At 40.0% G+C, this 18,565-nt stretch overlaps 1 protein-coding gene across 1 annotated transcript in view; it reads right to left on the minus strand.

Moving 5' to 3' along the window:
* Positions 1–957: 957 nt before the first annotated feature.
* Positions 958–18,565, minus strand: part of LOC106650377 (two pore potassium channel protein sup-9-like) — a 94,971-nt gene continuing 77,363 nt past the window's right edge. The window contains exons 2-7 of the mRNA XM_014368338.2: positions 4,972–5,144; positions 4,523–4,905; positions 4,300–4,455; positions 4,049–4,224; positions 3,594–3,923; positions 958–3,528 (exon numbers count right to left, since the gene is read on the minus strand). Coding sequence (XP_014223824.1) covers positions 2,986–3,528; positions 3,594–3,923; positions 4,049–4,224; positions 4,300–4,455; positions 4,523–4,649 — 1,332 coding nt within the window. The 5' untranslated portion in view covers positions 4,650–4,905; positions 4,972–5,144 and the 3' untranslated portion in view covers positions 958–2,985. The remainder of the gene's footprint in view (positions 3,529–3,593; positions 3,924–4,048; positions 4,225–4,299; positions 4,456–4,522; positions 4,906–4,971; positions 5,145–18,565) is intronic.

Genomic DNA, 18,565 nt, shown 5'->3' on the forward strand with positions numbered 1-18,565 from the left:
GTTTGAATTTACTTTAAAGCAATTTTGTGAGCTTACTTGAAGAAGGAGACAAATGAATAAATTTTAAAATCTTTGATATAACAATTATCGACTTATATCAATGTTTTTTTCATTACTAATTATCTAAAAATACAATACAACGATGAAAAAACTTTGTTTTTATTAATTGATTTATTCATGTAACTAGTCGAGAAACGATTTTCTCATGATTGTATGGGCTCTTAATCGATCAAATACGTACTTATCATTATGATAATTTTGGCGTTATATGTATAATATATAAACAATCAATCTGTATAACATAACAATTTGACACTCAATTTCCACATGTATAAGAAATTCTTGGCACACAACAGTCATAAATATAGTAAGTCATTCAACGTAAAATAAAAGTTGGTTCTTTATGTGATCACAATGTTAAATATACTTAACACAACATTTCAAACACCAACAGAATCAATAAAGAATATACTGACACGGACGAATATTTGTTTTCGCAATGAAGGTATGTGTGGACTCAAAAACCTGATTCATCTTCGTCATTATTTGTAAGCTTTACTTCTACTAGTTTTTCCTGATAAATCGACTCGTTCATAACTATAACAATTTCGTGCAATATGCGAGCGAATTGTACGTTATGGTTACGGTAAATTATTATTATTTTTTTTTAATCATAAGAAGTGAAAAGTTGAAGAAAGAATACTTTGGAAAAATTATGTCTCTTCATGGGCTTTTTTTAACAAGAAGATTCATCCCATAGATGAGGAAAAGTACTCCACCATCACGATGACTTGGCCATAATACTTATAATAACTGCGAGAGAATCACGCGATTTTTCGCTCTTGATAATTAGAAACTAACCGTAATTATTATTTATGTTTTTATGTATAATTTATCTATATTTCATATGTACAAATTGTAAAATGTCTTATTGATGTAAAATTTGTTTTTCTTTTCATTAATTTAGCAGTGTATTGTATATATAGATATATTATATCAATCTTTTTGTTTCAATTAAAATCTATTTTTTCACACAATTGATGCATTCATACTCGATATTTCTCACGCTAAATTTTCTGCGTTTTGAAATCTCTGTTCTTGTTTCTAATTATAACAAATATAATTTCATAAATCATAAAGTTTTCTAATTAATATTTCATAAATACTTTGATACTTTAACATTTTTAAATATAAACTAATTCATAATTTATGTATATACAAGAGTTAATTTTTCTCTAAATCGTTTAATGGTTAATAAGGAATTTTTGGCAGTTGAGTTAAATTTTTTTAACGCTTCAAATTAAGAAGACGTCTAAATTCAAAAGGACGAAATCAAAGAGACTAATTTAATTAACGATTATATAATTAATTTTTCACAACTCCGAAAACTGTCAATCGTGTCCGTGAATAATACTTCATTCCTATTGGCACCTCTTTAACACACTCAGTCTTTCAGAACACACTACTTTTATAATATAAATCAGAAAACGATTTGAGCTTTGGTGCGGCTCTTTGAGATCAAATCATTGATCAATTTTTTAATCTTAAAAATTATCCTTCATAACTCCCGTTTTTTTTCGAAATATTCATATTTAATTCATTTACATTACAATGATAAGGAAGAGGTTTTATCGTAATATCTCCTTTCTAGTTATACTTTTGGAACATTTTAAGGGAAAAAGGCGATTTTTTTTACATAATTGAAAAACTTGTTCGTTAACTTGTTAATGCTTCTCACTCTTTCTCTCGTCGTAGCAAACGAATATCAGGTGTGTCATGTACTTGATAATGTTTAATAAGCTCGTCCGGTTTTTCACGGCCGAAGCGATCGATGATTCGCATTATTGTGTTTTATGTAGATCATGCAGTTCTTGAAGTTTTTTTTTCGTTAATTATTATCGAAGGAAGAAATGTATATAAAGGAAATGCCTAATTACACACTATACCATTTATGTAAGTGTCGATATACGCGAATTTTGGTGAGGCACCACAGGGGAAACTATATTTATTTTATCGTAACTATACAGAAAAAGTCGCTCCGATCATCGTCAATTGCGTCCCACCTCGACGTATACTATCGATGTATAGTTTGGCAAAAGTCGCAAATTGACAAAAAAAGTTGCCTGCTTTATAATCGTCTTTCATTTCGTTTCTCTTATAAGTTTCACTCGTTATTTTACATTGTGTATCCCGCACACAACATTCAGAGCTTGACTCTCGATTTTCGTTTTCATATATATTTTTTTTTTATTATAATATAAGTAGCTTATAATTTTCGTATAGTCGTTAAGTCTTTGTCTCGAGAACTCTATATACGTTGTGAGATACGTGTCTGGTTTCGTTTCTTACAAGTTTTACTTGTTTTACATTTTGCTGTTGTCTGTAAGTTTTCTTCGTTTCCTATCTACTCCCATAAACTCGTAGAATAATAATTTTATAATTACGTCGTTCGATTTGGAAAAATCGTTTCTCGCACGTTTCTTTTTTTTTTTTATCATTTTTATTCAATATTTTTTCATTCGCGTTTCTCCTTCCCGAGGATGAAGCATGAACCGAGAGATTGAAATTAAAAATTAATATGAATGGCACACGCGTCGAAGCAGAAGAGGTGTGCGAGCGATGCGAAACGCTCGGGATTCGTCGTAGACGCGCACAGTCGTTGTGTCATATATATGTAGCCCACGCCAACGTTCAATTTCATCGGTGATTCGTCGAACGGAACGGATACGAATCCGGCGTCGCGAGCGTCTAAAAAAAAGCCAATCTCTCGATTATGCAATGTCTGTACAGTACAAGATAGGTTGGAAGGAAACTCTGGCACGCAGTAACCGTACTAACCCAATCCATGGGTGCATTCAATGTAATTGTCACCCGTCGCCTGCTGAGGTGCGCGTTCGAACGCTAGAGCGAGCCGGTGCGGCTCAATCTCCGAAGTATAATAATCTGCTGCTGCTGCTGCTGCTGCTGCTGAACGAGTGCCGATGATCAGATGCTGGCCCGATGCTGATAGATCGGCGGCAGCTGCAGCAGCGGCGCCAACGAGGACGGCCTCATCACGTACTCGTGCTGCGGCAGATCGTCGGCCACCAGGTCCGCGTGCTCCAGCTGATGATGATGCAGATGAAGAATCGACTGCTGCTGCTGCTGCTGCTGTGGATGATGGTGGTGGGGCGTGTGCGAGGCGGAGGCCGGCATGTGCTGCAGCATGTAGTCGTCCTGGTCGGGCGTCGTGGCGCAGTCGTCGTCGCCGCAGCAGCTGCTGCTGCCACCGCCGCCGCCCCCGCCGTTCAGGCTGCCGTGATGGTGGAGCGGCTGCATCGGCAGCAGGTGCGATATCTTGCCGGGCGAGCGGCGCACGGTGAAGCGGGGACGCCGGCGCTTCTTGTAGAAGCCGCTGCAGCGACAGCTGCAGACCGAGGTGTCGTCGTCGAGCGAGACCGTCTCGCCGTGGGTGCCCAGCTGGCCCGACAGTATCGAGCCGTTGGCGGTGATCACGTCGCCCTCGAGTCGGACGGCCCCTTGCGCGGCCTGCGCATCGCATTTTTAGTTGGTAATGATAATGAAATGAATGAAAATAATATAAAGTAACTTACCTGGAGAGCCTCGGCCTCGTCTCGCCTCTCGTCCTCGGTGTTCATCGTGACGAATCGGAGAACGAGCAGATTGAGGGAGGCGGCGACGATCGCCAGCCCGAACAGGATGAATATCAGGGCGAATATGACGTACTCGGGCTTGTTGTCGAGGGCATTGTCCTTCTGCAGCGCCACCATGTCGCCGAAGCCGATGGTCGTCAGTGTGATGAAGCAGTAGTAGACGGAGTCGAAGTAGGACCAGCCCTCGTAGCGCGAGAACGCCGCGGCACCGCCGGCGATCGTCAATATCGACAGGGTCGTCACCACACATATTAGATTGATTTCTGAGGCCTGTCCATGAAAAAAAGTCACGAGTCGTTACATCATGGAAAGCGATAGGCAACAAAAAGCTCTTGTTTCTATCATTTTTACTATCCGGTTGAAAGTAAGGGGAGAAGTTGGAACATGAAAATTACCTTTACTTCTTTGTAATTGAGGAGCTTTTTAACGTTTCTTATGACAACTGAAGAAAATTTGTTTAGACGTTCGCCGATACTCTGGAACATGACGAGGCCCAGCGGTATGCCGATGATCGCGTAGAACATGGTGAAAAGCTTGCCGTAAATGGTGTTGGGCGTCGAGTGTCCGTAACCTTGACAAAAAAGACATCGACTCATTACGTCGCTCCGTTATAGGAACAAGTATAAAAGGATATCAGCAGCCGTACCAATAGTGGTGAGTACCGTGGTGGCGTAGTAAAACGCCCCGGCGAACTTCCACTGCTGGCCGGCCTTGTGTGGCTCCGACTTCAACACCACCGTCTCCATTATCTTGTAGTCGTCCGCGCTGATATTATACTTCCTTATGATCATTCTTTCGATAGCTGCGATCGAAGATAAGTCGAGTCGAATGAGAATCGAAAATGAAATCAATAAATAGACGCGTCTTACCGTCCAGAGCTTCCTTGCGTCGTTTCTCCGTCGCGGACTCGAGCACGTCGAAGATTGCTGCGCCAACGAGGAGATAGGTAAACGTGCAGACGATCAACGATAAAGTCCGGACGTTTTGCTTCTTCATTCTCTAGTGAGCCACATGCTCACTAGCTGGGCCTCGGCCCCAACTACGCGCATCGCTCAGTGCCAGGGGACAAGTGCCATCGGACGGGGCCCGATGCTCGAGCTCAGTAGACCCGTTGTCGCTGTTGTCGCTGACGTCGCCGCTGAGACTCGTTTTTCCTCGTCCGCCGACCTTCCATAGGTTACTCTTGACTCGACCGCCATGCTTCTCGGTCTTTTGGATCTTCTAGTTTTGCTCCAGCGACTGATTCTTTTCACTGTTGTCAACGATCGAAAAAAATATTATGGTAAAAATTTCTAAGTAACTCGAGATTTAGATTTACCTGAAAATTGCTTGAGACTGTTTATTTTGAACGACGAGAGGTACTGGTCCGGTAAAGTATCGCGGCAGTGCCCTCGCTGCTGCTGCCCCCGCCACGAGGCCTCCATTCCTCGCTTCATCTACTCATTGGCACGTGCATCGAACGTCGTCGTCGTCGCCCACGTCTAGCCTCAGCTGCAACATCCAACAAAGGATCCATTAGCATCCAAAATCGATGGAAGAATTTTAAATCGGTTACACGATTATAACATTATATCTGGGGAAACGTCAAGTCCACGCCATAAAAGCGAATCAGACGCGTTTACATGCGCAGTATATATTTTATGAAATACAAAATCACTCGCTTAGAGAGGGGTAGAGAGAGAGAGAGAGGGTCACACAAATCATCCTCGAGTTTTAACAGCTCAGCTGAAAAGCCCTTCCAACTGCCAACTGGGCGCTAATAAATCAAGCTTTCCCTCGCTCCATATACCCAGGATAGCTCATATCTGCTGTTACTGCTGCTGCCGCTGCCGTTGCTGTATATAACTTATAGATGGAATCGATCTTGAAGCTGCCTCTCGCGCGCAAAACAAAGAAAAAAAGGAAGAAGCAAATTCCAACTTGCAAAATAAGACGTCTGACGCTCATAACTTTAAAAAGAGAGCGAGCGCGAGCTATAGAGCCGTATTATAGGCGTAATTCGCGAATTTATTGGCAGAACATTAACTCGCTGTTTTTCCATCGATTTTTCAATGCGCTAAATCCGCCGTGACGTTCTTGTTCTCCCTCTCCCTCGCCATCTGTACAGCATATATAAATATATACGTAGGTATATATTTTTGTAAATGTATATTTATATACAGAGCGAAGGATTAGCGAGTATCCAACGATCGTCAGCAATTTCCGTTATTGGCATCGGCCACGTCGAGAGATAGCCCGAAGAGAAGATAATCATCGGTTAAACTTGGCGTCGAGATCGCGGGAGAAGTTCGTAGGATTTCGTAAAGATTTTAGCTTGCCACGAGCATTCGCAAAGATCTGCAGCTGCGAGTACACATATAACAGAGAGAGAAAGAGGGAACGATAACTATATACTGTCTGGGGCAACGAAACGATGCTTTGTATGCATGGCAGGTATACACCGCCGCCCCTGTATGTTATCGGCTAATTGTCCATTATACGAACCGCAGTTTGAATTAGAAAATCGATAGTGCGGACGAATTCACATGCGGAGACTGCCCCCGCGCGCGCGCGAGCGACTGCATATCGGCATCGCGTCGTTGTACACTGGAAAATGCGATCGTTGATTAGAATAAAAATGTTTAAATATAAAAAAAACGAGCTTTGTTCCAGCTCATCTCGCTGTTTACGGAGAAAAACAAAAAATCGATGAGATTCTCTCTCTGTCTATTTCATACGATGCGGTGCAGCGGCACGTCAAAGTGCGTTGTTTCTTTGAGCTCTCTTCATGCGTTCGTATAGTGTATAGTCTATATACGCGAGCGTCACTTTGGTTTTTCGCTAATACTCTTCTTGCTCCGAGCTTGTATCCTGCCTGCCTATATGTACGTGTGCCTATTGTCTATACACGTTCGATCAATCAAGTCTTCTTTCGCCTCTCGCAGTTGGTTGAGCATCCGTTGTATAGTGGCGTATAAACGCGAGCGACGGAACGTATTAACGTCGTCGTTTGTGCCCCACGCGGATCCGACTTGGATCGCGTCGCTTTTTTAATCGTCGCGCCAAACTAACTTGCACGAGTGAAATTCCGGCTCATAGCCGTTACTTTTTGCTTTCCTTGAAATTATTACTTTAGTTATCGGGAAACGAGCAAACGTAGGATTCGGATATAGAAACAAAGAAAAAATTTTATTTATATTAAAGTTGAATCCAATTATTGATTGAAAATGTTCTGCTATACTGGGCGAATTGAAATATCTTAAACTTTGCTACAAATTGAACGAATAAAAAATTTTCATTAAACATTCAACGAAAGAAGCGCATGGAAAAGTTGCTCAGTAGTACGAATCATGATTTGTTCTGGCGCACATTGTTAAAAAAAAAAATCTTTTATACTTTCCATCTTATTTACTTTTAATGTGAAATTTAACTCAAACGTACCTTTCTTAATTTCGAAAATAATAAAACTCCTCTCGTAACTTGTCAAAACTTTTTTCTTCGATAATTAAACCAAAGTTCATCCGTCGCTCATTCAAAAATCCCGCAAAAATTTATATCAAATAAAGCAGCTGCAGGCAGAGGGTGTGCCCGAAAATTCATGTCATAGTTCGTTTATTCATAAAAATCGTTTGCACTGCAGAATCCGCCCGCGCTTACGCGAGTGAAAAATTTTTCCATAAAAGCTAATTTCCAGTGAAAATGTTTTTGCTCTATCGAAACGCGCGCGGGGACGAAGAAAAAAAAATGTAAAAGAGCCGAGGATTATACCGAAGTCCGGGGGAGAGCAGCAAATGCAAAAACGCGCGCGTTATATACACGCGCGGCAGCGGGAAAAACTTTGTATCAACAAAGCGGCCGCTACAGTATCAACGTAAACATTCAACAACTATACATCGGAGTGGAATACTTTCTGTCGCGGCAGCGAAGTTGACCAGTCGATTTGTTCGCGAGATCGTTTTCACGGAAGTTTTGTAGAAAAAGTTTTCTTCCCCCGCGTGCACAAGCGCATAGAAGTATAGATTCAAGCCGTAATACGCATAAACACGCGTCGCACACGAGTATGAGTTTCGGAAACGAAAAACATCGATCGATACATTGCGAGGCATTCAAAAGTGAGTCAACGTATTTTCAAGTGCGTAGACTTGATGCACGTATGATTCCAATCAATTATCCTCCACACCAAGTTTACGGCTGCTATATAGATGTAAGTATCGTGAAGTGTTACGTATACAGAGCGGTACAGTTCGAGCTTCGAGCGCGACGTCCATGCCGAGCGATTTACGGCTCTAAACGCTAAAGCGGCGCGTCTGACCTTATAAGGCCTTTATCTACTGCGGCGCGATGTGTGCCGTACGCGCTTTGGTGGATCTGCATTTGACCGCATTGAGCACGAGAGCAAGAGAGAGAGAGAGAGACTCAAGTTATCAGGAGCTCTCACCCTCTCTTCTTGTACGTGAAATGCTATTTGCCGAGCGGATAAGTCTCCGGAGGATTGACTAGTGCCTCGCGCGATTCTTTGATATATGTTTCTTTACGTGTGTACGTGCATAAAATACAGTCGTAATAATTCGTTGTAAAAAAAGGGAACATTCTCGCGTTCCAAAGCAGCGAGGAAAAAAGGGATTTAATGACGGGAAAGCAAAGTAATTGCCATCATTTATCGTTGTTCAATTTGAGAGTACTTACTAAAATGAAGGAAAAAAAAGAATAGAAAAAAAAAGAACCACGCGTGCACGCGGAGAGAGAGAGGATATATTATTTTATGTAATCGCGAGCGCTGGTAGTTATCTCCGTTGTAAGAAAAATCTTAAGAAAAATTTATGGAACTCGATGAATATAAGAAGTTAACTGCGCGTGCTCGTAAAATCTTCTCTCTTTCTCTCGCGCGCGTTGCGATGCTGCGTGTTATATACCGCTACTGCTTTTACTCGGAGCGATACCGAGCCAAATGACTCGTTTTTATTATAATATTATATTTATGAAGTCGATTCAATTAGGCATTTCATTCGAAGGAAGAAATATATCGTGTGCCCCATGTTTTATGCGCAACGATGCCATCCGAGAAAAATTTTCCATCCTGTATCTCAACTATATGATAATTTTTTTTTAAGATTTAGAGAATATTTTTAAAAAAGTTCGAGTTAAACGGTGTGATAATGATCAAATTAAACAATTTTTCCACTTATCCGATCTACATCTAGGTTCATAATACAGATAAATATAGGAGGTTCTCTACAAAAATTAAAATTAAAATTTGCCCATGATCCTTGATTTTGTAACTAATTAACCGCTCATATTCCTTCGAGAAATTGTTTGGTATTTTTCATAACGATCATCGTAATCTTGAGAACAGCAAAGTCATATTTCACTTTAAGATTTTTGGCAACTAATTGTGTCAATGGATTCTGATAATCCATTTGACCGATCACTGTAAAAATTTAGGAGTACATCAGTTTCGAAGAAGTTGATAAAACTGCCACACTGATCACTCGTGATGACTCTTTTATATTCGTGTAACCATTACTTCAGACAAAGAAAAATTTTGAAATAAAACAAAATAGCTGCAGCTCAAGAAAATTATAAATATAAACTCAAAATTTGATACACATGTTTATAGAGAAACAGTAATAACTTTGTTTTGCTGGTAAAACTCCAAGAGTTCTCCAAAGTATTTTTGTTTAATAATGAATGTAGGAATAAAAAATTGAATTTATTTATACACTTGAATATTAATTTTTTTTGTATTTTAATTTTATTTCAGTTTTATGTAAAAATTTATAAAAAACTTTCCATCTTGCTGTTTATTTGAAAAAAAAGTTTTTTTCTTTGCAACAGTTGTTCAGTCGTCCAAGTGTCGTGACATAATCATCTTCTACTAGGATAAAAAAAATGAAAAACACGTCGCAATATCCATCTATCTGCATTCTGCAATCGAACTTGTCTCTGGTATATATCTTTGATCATTAGATACGCTGCACAGTTTTCTATGAAGTAATTTTCATCGAAATTTTCATTAGCTCGGAGCTGGGTGACTCGAGGTGGTCAAAATCGATCCTTCGTACATAAATCGAGTTGAAATTTCGAGATGCTCGACGTTTTTTTATGCACGATATAGATAATCTCGGAGCCGATCGTTGGGTAAAAAACACACGGATACGCGCGGGCGTATCGATCAATTTTTAACGCGCAGCTCGAACGAGTGCCAGAAGCAGCAGCAGCAAAGCCATACCACCTATACACGGCATTGAATAAACCATCTACATACGCACGCGAGCCCTCTGGAGAAAATAAAACTGAAACTACCTGCATCAGGAATTCTCTGTAGTAGTTTCGGGGAGGAGCAGAGCAGAGCAGAGCGACAGCCAGGGGAAGAGGGGGTGAAGAGGGCGAGGGGGATGGAGGGCTCGAAGTAGGCGAAACACAAGTAGCTGCAGGATTGCAGGGCACAGAACGAATGTCTAAGTAGTTGCGATGATTTATTTATACGCCCGCGCGCAGCTCTTCCCCGACGCCTTCTGTGTGTATAAGCTTCGCCAGATCTCTCCTGTGTAGGTGTGTGTGTATAATATACACTGTATATAGAGCTCGACGCGCGATTGACCGTATTCCAATTGCGCCTTCCGCAAAGAAAGAAAAGTGTTATAAGTACGTGCATAATGTACATGTTTGGGAGAAGGCAGGAATTTTTTTTCTCTTGCATCCGAGCTTCGATACTTCGTGACTAGTAAGCAAAAGCTTTACATTTGCCTATATGAGGTTAAATTTGGGTTATACACGTTCTCGACAGGGGGGAGTATATATATTCGCACAATGGATCTCGGCTATCGATATAAATTTCCTTTATTATCCTTATTTCGACGATAATTCGAAGTGCTCGTGTTATTTCAATCTAGTCGTTCGTTCGAATGTAGGTGAATTTTCGATGTAACTATGTAGAGACCGAGCCATGACTGTTTTTTCAAGATGTACGGTGTAGGAACTGTCTGTGCGCGTGCATCCAATCATTATATAGTCTTTAGCTGTTATTTTATTTTCGTTGCTCGAAACTCGTGTTGTTTTTTCCCTCGGTCGACGTCGTGATTCAAAGAGGCAAAAACGCAAATCGATTGCTATTTTTTTTCTCTTTACCAATACAGAGGAGAGGGAGGAACGGCGGTTTCTCCTCTGGCCGACGATTCGACTATTCCCTGCGAATTTTCAGCGAACCGCAAAAGTAACTTTGTGTATCCGAGAGCCCGCAGAGAGAGCTTGTTCGACAGAAAAAGCCTCGCAGGATTAGCACAAATGGGCGAATGTCAAGCGAGAAGAGCCAGGAGGGGGGTGACGCGCTGGTACACTATGCAAAGTATTTAAAATCCAGTGAAAGCTGCCAAAACCACGAATAACATCGAGCTTGCGGCCGGGGCGATCTGTGTATAAGAAGACAGGAACAGAGAATTGCGTGGGGCACACCGCCGCCAAGAGAGAAAAGGTTTAATCGAGTGAAATTTCGTTTGATATACATTTCAGCGATGCCAACTCGCGCACAGGGAGACGCTGCCTCCGCCACCAGCACGAGCCAACTGATTGATTCGCGATGCGTATGATATAACGATTTTATATTATAATTATTTTATATTCTAATACATAGTATAAGGTAAAATATAACGATCCGGTGCCTGCGGCGATGAGAAAAAATTCAGTATTCCAGATCGATACGAACTTTTTACGCCCTCGTGAATACGAAAATAATATATATAGATGTTATGTTCTACTCGTCTCGCGTAACTAATTCACGCGCGTGTGTGTATATACAGCTCGTCTTTTCATTAAAAGCAACCGCTCACGCGGGTAACACAGATCTCTCTTTCCCTCTTTTTCCCTCTCTCTCCAGCTTACTCTCGTCTATGCACGCGGCAGCTGGCACGAAACTCGTCCATGCGTGTGCACATGTAATAAGCGTTAGTCAATTAGCAAAATAAAGCTCGCCAAGCAAGCGAGCGAGCAAGCAACGGTGCAAGTTACATAATATAAATATAAACTGCATCCAATTAAGCTCGATACGAGGCAAATATAGCCTCGTATCCATGATGTGTATAATTGAACGATTCGCCGTCGTCGTCGTCGTCGTCGTCGTCGTCGTCGTCGTCGTCGTCGTAGTCGTGCGAGTGACGTGCGCATATACACGCGTTTTATTATACCCAGAAGAAGCGAATCAAACGCCATTTATATATATATCGAAGGGGTGTTAGCGTTTAACGACGCGTTACTTTTTGCTCTTGTCGCGCGCGTATATATATGGGTCAAAATAATACTTTTTTACAAAACCGTGCGCACGTATGTCACCGATCTTGACGCGCTTTTGGTATGTTATAGTACATGGTAAAAAGGTCCCAAAAAAAAATTTTTAGACCCCCTCCCCCCTCCTACCCCCCACTTCCGGTATAAACGTCCATTTTCGATCTATATTTTTTCTGAGGACATGAAGCAAGTAAAAAATCTGAAAAAATTCATAAAAATACTTTTCCACAATCCAAACAACCTTGAATTTTTTCAGATTTTTTGAGTGCTTCAGGCCTTCAGATAAAATCATTGAAAATTTCAAAAATCGAGATACGGCGGTATGAGCCGATGTAGTACTCGGAAATTTTTTCAGTTATTTTTCGCATTAAAAAACATAACCTCAATTTTTTTCAGATTTTTTCAGATTACCTAACGCACCTTTTGAAGCCAAAAACCGATTTTTTTGACGAAAATAATTTTTTTAGGACAGTACGGAGCCTCGAAAAATCTGAAAAAAATTTTTTCTTGTTTTTTTCATCAAAATACGTAATCTCAAATTTTTTCAGATTTTTTAATTGAAGGCGATAGCTTCTAGGGCCGAAAAATGCTATTTTTAACAAAAAATGGTTCCTAGAACCCGATGGTTCCGGTGAAAAAATTTGAAAATATTTTTTTTGAATTCCTTGTCAAATTTTAATAAATTTTGACCGTTTCAAAAGTTCGATTGAAGCTTCCTAGCTCATTTTAGAGCAGGACAAAGATTAGTGCAAAATATCTGAAGACGTTTCTGAAGACATTAAGGAATGATAAAACTCGTTTGATGCTCTAAAATGAGCTAGGAAGCTTCAATCGAACTTTTGAAACGGTCAAAATTTATTAAAATTTGACAAGGAATTCAAAAAAAATATTTTCAAATTTTTTCACCGGAACCATCGGGTTCTAGGAACCATTTTTTGTTAAAAATAGCATTTTTCGGCCCTAGAAGCTATCGCCTTCAATTAAAAAATCTGAAAAAATTTGAGATTACGTATTTTGATGAAAAAAACAAGAAAAAATTTTTTTCAGATTTTTCGAGGCTCCGTACTGTCCTAAAAAAATTATTTTCGTCAAAAAAATCGGTTTTTGGCTTCAAAAGGTGCGTTAGGTAATCTGAAAAAATCTGAAAAAAATTGAGGTTATGTTTTTTAATGCGAAAAATAACTGAAAAAATTTCCGAGTACTACATCGGCTCATACCGCCGTATCTCGATTTTTGAAATTTTCAATGATTTTTTCTGAAGGCCTGAAGCACTCAAAAAATCTGAAAAAATTCAAGGTTGTTTGGATTGTGGAAAAGTATTTTTATGAATTTTTTCAGATTTTTTACTTGCTTCATGTCCTCAGAAAAAATATAGATCGAAAATGGACGTTTATACCGGAAGTGGGGGGTTGGAGGGGGGAGGGGGTCTAAAAATTTTTTTTTGGGACCTTTTTACCATGTACTATAACATACCAAAAGCGCGTCAAGATCGGTGACATACGTGCGCACGGTTTTGTAAAAAAGTATTATTTTGACCCATATGTACGTTATTGCGAGGGAGCGAGAGAGAAATTCGTCGATATACACGTTTGTTTGAGGATGCTGCATGCTCGTTGCGCACATGTCGCTTGCGCGTTATTTGCGCACGTTTGATTAGATGTAAAGCCGCGCGTGTACTCATTAAAAGGATACCTTTATGTAATATCATTATCGAAATCGCACGATCCGATGCAATTATTTTGCTAATAATCTTTCCTCTTTGGAGATACTTTGTAAATCGCTTTAATCGCAAAGTATACTAAATACTAGATCAACGTTTTTAATGCGAGTGGCTTATCAATCAATGACCATTTACCGTCACTGTCCAATTAATCGCCAGTATAAGTTAATTCATAAATGCGATGTTTGAACTAACCGTTAAAAATGTAATTTTATCCAACACCTCTGCCTGGGACGAGTCACACTCCTAACCTGACTCTTTGCCGTATGCATTACGCCAGTGAAATCGATAAACCATATCTCTGCGTATAAATATATACTGGCACGGATCGAGATATTAGGTATACCGAGAGAGCCGCGCAGAAGTCGTCGTGAGATTTTTCAGCTTTCGAGCGAAACGTCATTGTCTTTTTTTTACGCTCTCTTTCTTTTTCTGGCTCTACGGCGAATCATCAAGTTTATATCGAAATTCGAAATGGAAGAACATCGGTAGTTCTCATGCGCACATTTTAAGATAATAAACGAAGAGAATAAAAGGCCGTAACGATGAATGAGTCTCACAGGCGCGAGTTTAAATTCTCGAAATGAAAACTCGTTAGTTTATAATGCCATTCAGCGCGCACAGCCGAGTACATATTATGGTACGTATATACTCCGAGAGCTGCTAATTAATGGCATACATAATGATTATTGACAAACAATCCATTAAGATTACAGATCGTGTATTATACGTTGACTCGCATGGGTTAAAAAGTACACATATCATCATAAGCGGGTGAAAGAGAGAGAAAGAGGAAAAAAGCATTACAGCAGCAACAACAACAGTAACAACCGCAAGCCGAGCATCGATTTTCAAAGCCACCGCAGCAGCAGCGAATGTCGCATCTTTCACTCTTTTCCTCGGGTCAAACTTCATCTTCGTCATCACCTCCCAGACTTTATCGACTCTAAAAAGTAAATAGGCTCCGCATTCAGTAGGGTATATAGAACACAAGGTGGCCCCCTGGATAAAGACATACATCTACATGCACGTGTAGCTGTATACTCGACGCGCGATGATGTGTATTTACACCGAAGGTGTGCCATGCTACACGTATGGCTGGGTGTGTTTGTGCACGTAATAAAACGACTTTTTTTTTACTATCCTTGCAATACGCGACGTATACATATAATAAACGTGCAGCAGCACAGCCGTATACGAATGAGAAAAGCACAACGGGTTGGCTGAATAAACAAGAACATTATCGAAATTTTATTTTTTCGATAAATGTCCTCTTCGGCCAAGCAAACAACAATTACGACACGAGAAATGAGAAAAAAAAGAGAAAGAGAGAGAGAGAGAAAAAAAAGCCAAGATAACAAGTGCACTTTTCAAAGTCCTCGAATAAATACTCGATGCGAACGATTTCATTTTCGTCGCCAAAATGATAATAATAACAATAATAAGGTTAAGAACTTTCTGAAACGGATCGTTTCCTTTTCTCCGATCGACGACGTTATATTTCTATACGAACGAGAAAGGATGTATTTACGATGTGTCGCCGACCATCGAGAGATAGCGAGTGCCACATTTTCGAAATCAATTTTTGGGCAAAAAACATCTCCGAAGAGCTTCATAATGTACAAGAGTATTTAACGCGATGAAATTTTGATCGACCGTTGCTTCGCATGCGATTTCGATTAAATTAACTGTATTGGACAGAAAAAAAGTCAAAACGATCGTTCGTAAAAAAGGCTATATAAGCTCGACAGACGCGTTAACCCAATTTTCAGCATAAAGCTCCATTTTCGTTTGAAATAATCGAACCCCTTCCCCAGGTTTTTCCCTCCACGTCCGCGACTCGAGCTATCGAGATAGAGAAGCTTTTCCCAGATGCTTAACAACAAAGCTGCAGTATATGTGTGATTGACATTATGATTGCGAAAGAATGAAACTACTGTAATGGAAAACGTGCTTTCAGATTTGAGAAAATGCGTTTTGTAAATGTCATTCAATTTTTTTAAGCATACATATATTTTTTTTTAGATTTTACGGAAGCAAAATGTTGAATTAGTTTTTCACGAGAATCGATGTAAAATGCTGGAAGTTTCTACTGCAAACTGGTTCAGTCAATATGACATTTCAAAAATATTGCATGCTGATGTGGTCCGATGTTAAGCCGTGGGGGCAAGTACTAAGTAATCCACGATAATCTAAAACAAACATTGACTTTGTTTCGTAATATTAGACACTCTCATGGATAATAAACATGAGTTTTTGACTTTTTAACGGCCGCACATACGCGCGCAAGCTGAGGCAAAATAATATGCGTGCCACGCGAAGAGGAGGATATATAATCATGCGCAGCGCGCGGCGCGGGCCTTTTGGATGTTATCCAAAACTCATCGTTCTGGACGACTGCTTTCGACTTAATTACCTCGGCTGGAAAACATTTTCGCTATGTTTGCTTTTAGATCTATCCGAGCATGGCTTATGCCCCTATCCTTTTCGCTGCTGCGGAGCTCAGCTGTGTACGTAGCTATAGGGCATGAGTCGCTACATAATACGTTTGCTATACGAAATGGCGCTTTTTGCCTGCACATAATTATACTCTGTAATGGCCGGAGAAATTATAATCCACTGAGCTTCAAACCGCGCGATTGTTTACCGTCTAACGGCGCGGGAGCAGCGAATCCAGAACGCGGTGCGTCGATAACATTTTACTTGTAACTCTTCGCCGAGCGATACACCGACAACGAAAAAAAGTACAAAATTACGAAACGCGTGCGATAAGCGCGCGAGGACATAAAGAATTTCCAAAGGTGCGATTTATACTTAACGTAATACGGCGAAATATTGTTTGACAGCTGCCGCCGTATATAGCTGTAATAAAAGTTTTTCAACTTCAAATTAACGTTCGAGATTGAAGCGGTCGGTGCCGGCGCTATATACGCGAGAGCAAAAGATCGACGCTCGTCTATATACACGATATATAGATATAATGATATTGGATGCCTGGCGTGTTCGAGCGCTCTATGACGAATACTTAAAAAAATTGGATCAATCCAAATCCATTTGCGCCACATCGAGCGTCAGCTTACTATGAAGTTGTGCTGGCACGAAAAAAAAAGAAGATAAAACTTTCAAGAGCGCGTAAGGGTCGAATTTAATCGTCGAACCAACCATTTACAATTAAGTACTTTTTCTGAGATGCGGCTATAAAGTTTGATTTTTAAGAAATTAGCACAAAAGGAGAAGGTACATACGTGGACGTTGACGCAAGTAGTTCACCATTTGAATTTTGATTGTTGCACTGCATATTATGTTTAACGCGAAGCTTACATTTACCGCATTATATTTGATGCCATTGTGTGTGCGCTACTTGTTTCTAGCAAACTAAGTGCCTTTGTAACGTAACGAATGCGCGCCGAGCTTCTAAACTGCGCATGATTAACGTGCATTGTCATCGATGCGCAAAGTACCAAGTATATATACACCGGGTTGAGCTGGAGAGTAGTTTTGTACTCGAATAAATTTAATGCATTAATAGCGGGTATTAGTATAATCCTTTTGTGCGCACGCGAACGATTTTCCCGCGACTAAGCCGCGCAGCCAGAAAATAAAACGACGCTTTGTAAACTAGAACGCGAGAAAATTTAGGGGGCCCTGGCTAAATTTTCGCTCGATCACACCGAGATACTAAAAGTATACTTTCGGATTGCCGCTCTAGTCCTCGTAAAATACCTATGCATGAAATTGAAATTATTATACGCGATAAAAAACCATCGAGTCAAAATTGACCATCTATCCGAGAAAAATCTTTATCACCTATTCAGCAGCTGAAATAGAGATTTGCAGTAGTTCTGAGTTGAAAAATCGGATTCGATATTTCTCATCTATAACTCGGTATCTGATGCCCATCTCGTATCTTATGGTCTCTGAGGATGCTACTGTTATTTCCGCTTGAAATCAAATGCGCAATTTGTAGAATACCGATGCTATCAATCCCGTATAAACCTGCCCGAGAAATGTTGTTTCTCTCTCGACTCTATAATTAACGTTTATAATATTGTTCCGATCGAGCGCGCGCATCGGCATCTGAAATTCTTGAGATTTTCGATCACGTTTCCTACTGAGCTGCAAACCCATCGATCGATTCGTATAAAAACAAATTATTCGCGCGATTACGAAATAATGCAAGTCAATGATTATTAAAATAAAACCAATATTTACGGCTCTGCCAATAATACAATCGAGTCGGGCGCAAGATAGCGGCGGCGGCAGTAGCATTTCCATAAATAGGATTACATAAGCTCTGCTCGAGCGACTCGCAGATATCGAGGTAATTGATGCAGCTTCACCTCCGCAGATAGGTATGAGTCTTTCAATTTTTAGCAAGATTCTATTTGGAATGATTTTCTTTTCTATATAAATATGATGTATAAGTTCGTGAAAAATCTCGCTCAAATTATTCTTCCGCCGTCACGAGCACGCTAACCTGTATTATATAGAAACTTTCAAAAGTCAGTTTGGTTGTTGAACGCGATGAAGAAAATCATGAAACTGCGCATTTTCGATTTTTCTTTCGGTGAATTTGTTTTCTCTCTATATTGACTCGAGAATTCACTTAACTGTTACAGAAAGGATTTGAACAATGATGATATTCAAGCGTCAAAACATTCCATTTGTACGTGAAAATAACTTGATAAATAAACGTTGAAATGGCAGTAATTTTTCAGAAAATTCCAATAAAAAACTTTCAAAATTTGAATTGAAACTTGAACATGATGTAAAAGTATTTTAATCGTCATCAACTTCTTTTAATACTTTACAACTCTCAAGAGATCATTGAATGACATTTTCGCTAGTTGAGATAAATTTATTTGTTAACAATGAAATAATAATCACGACATCTGTCATTATTAACACTGAAAATTCGAAATTTAAGCTTCCT

This window comes from Trichogramma pretiosum, unplaced genomic scaffold (assembly GCF_000599845.2).
Source record: "Trichogramma pretiosum strain Unisexual culture from Peru unplaced genomic scaffold, Tpre_2.0 scaffold5, whole genome shotgun sequence".
NCBI classification, from domain to species: domain Eukaryota; kingdom Metazoa; phylum Arthropoda; class Insecta; order Hymenoptera; family Trichogrammatidae; genus Trichogramma; species Trichogramma pretiosum.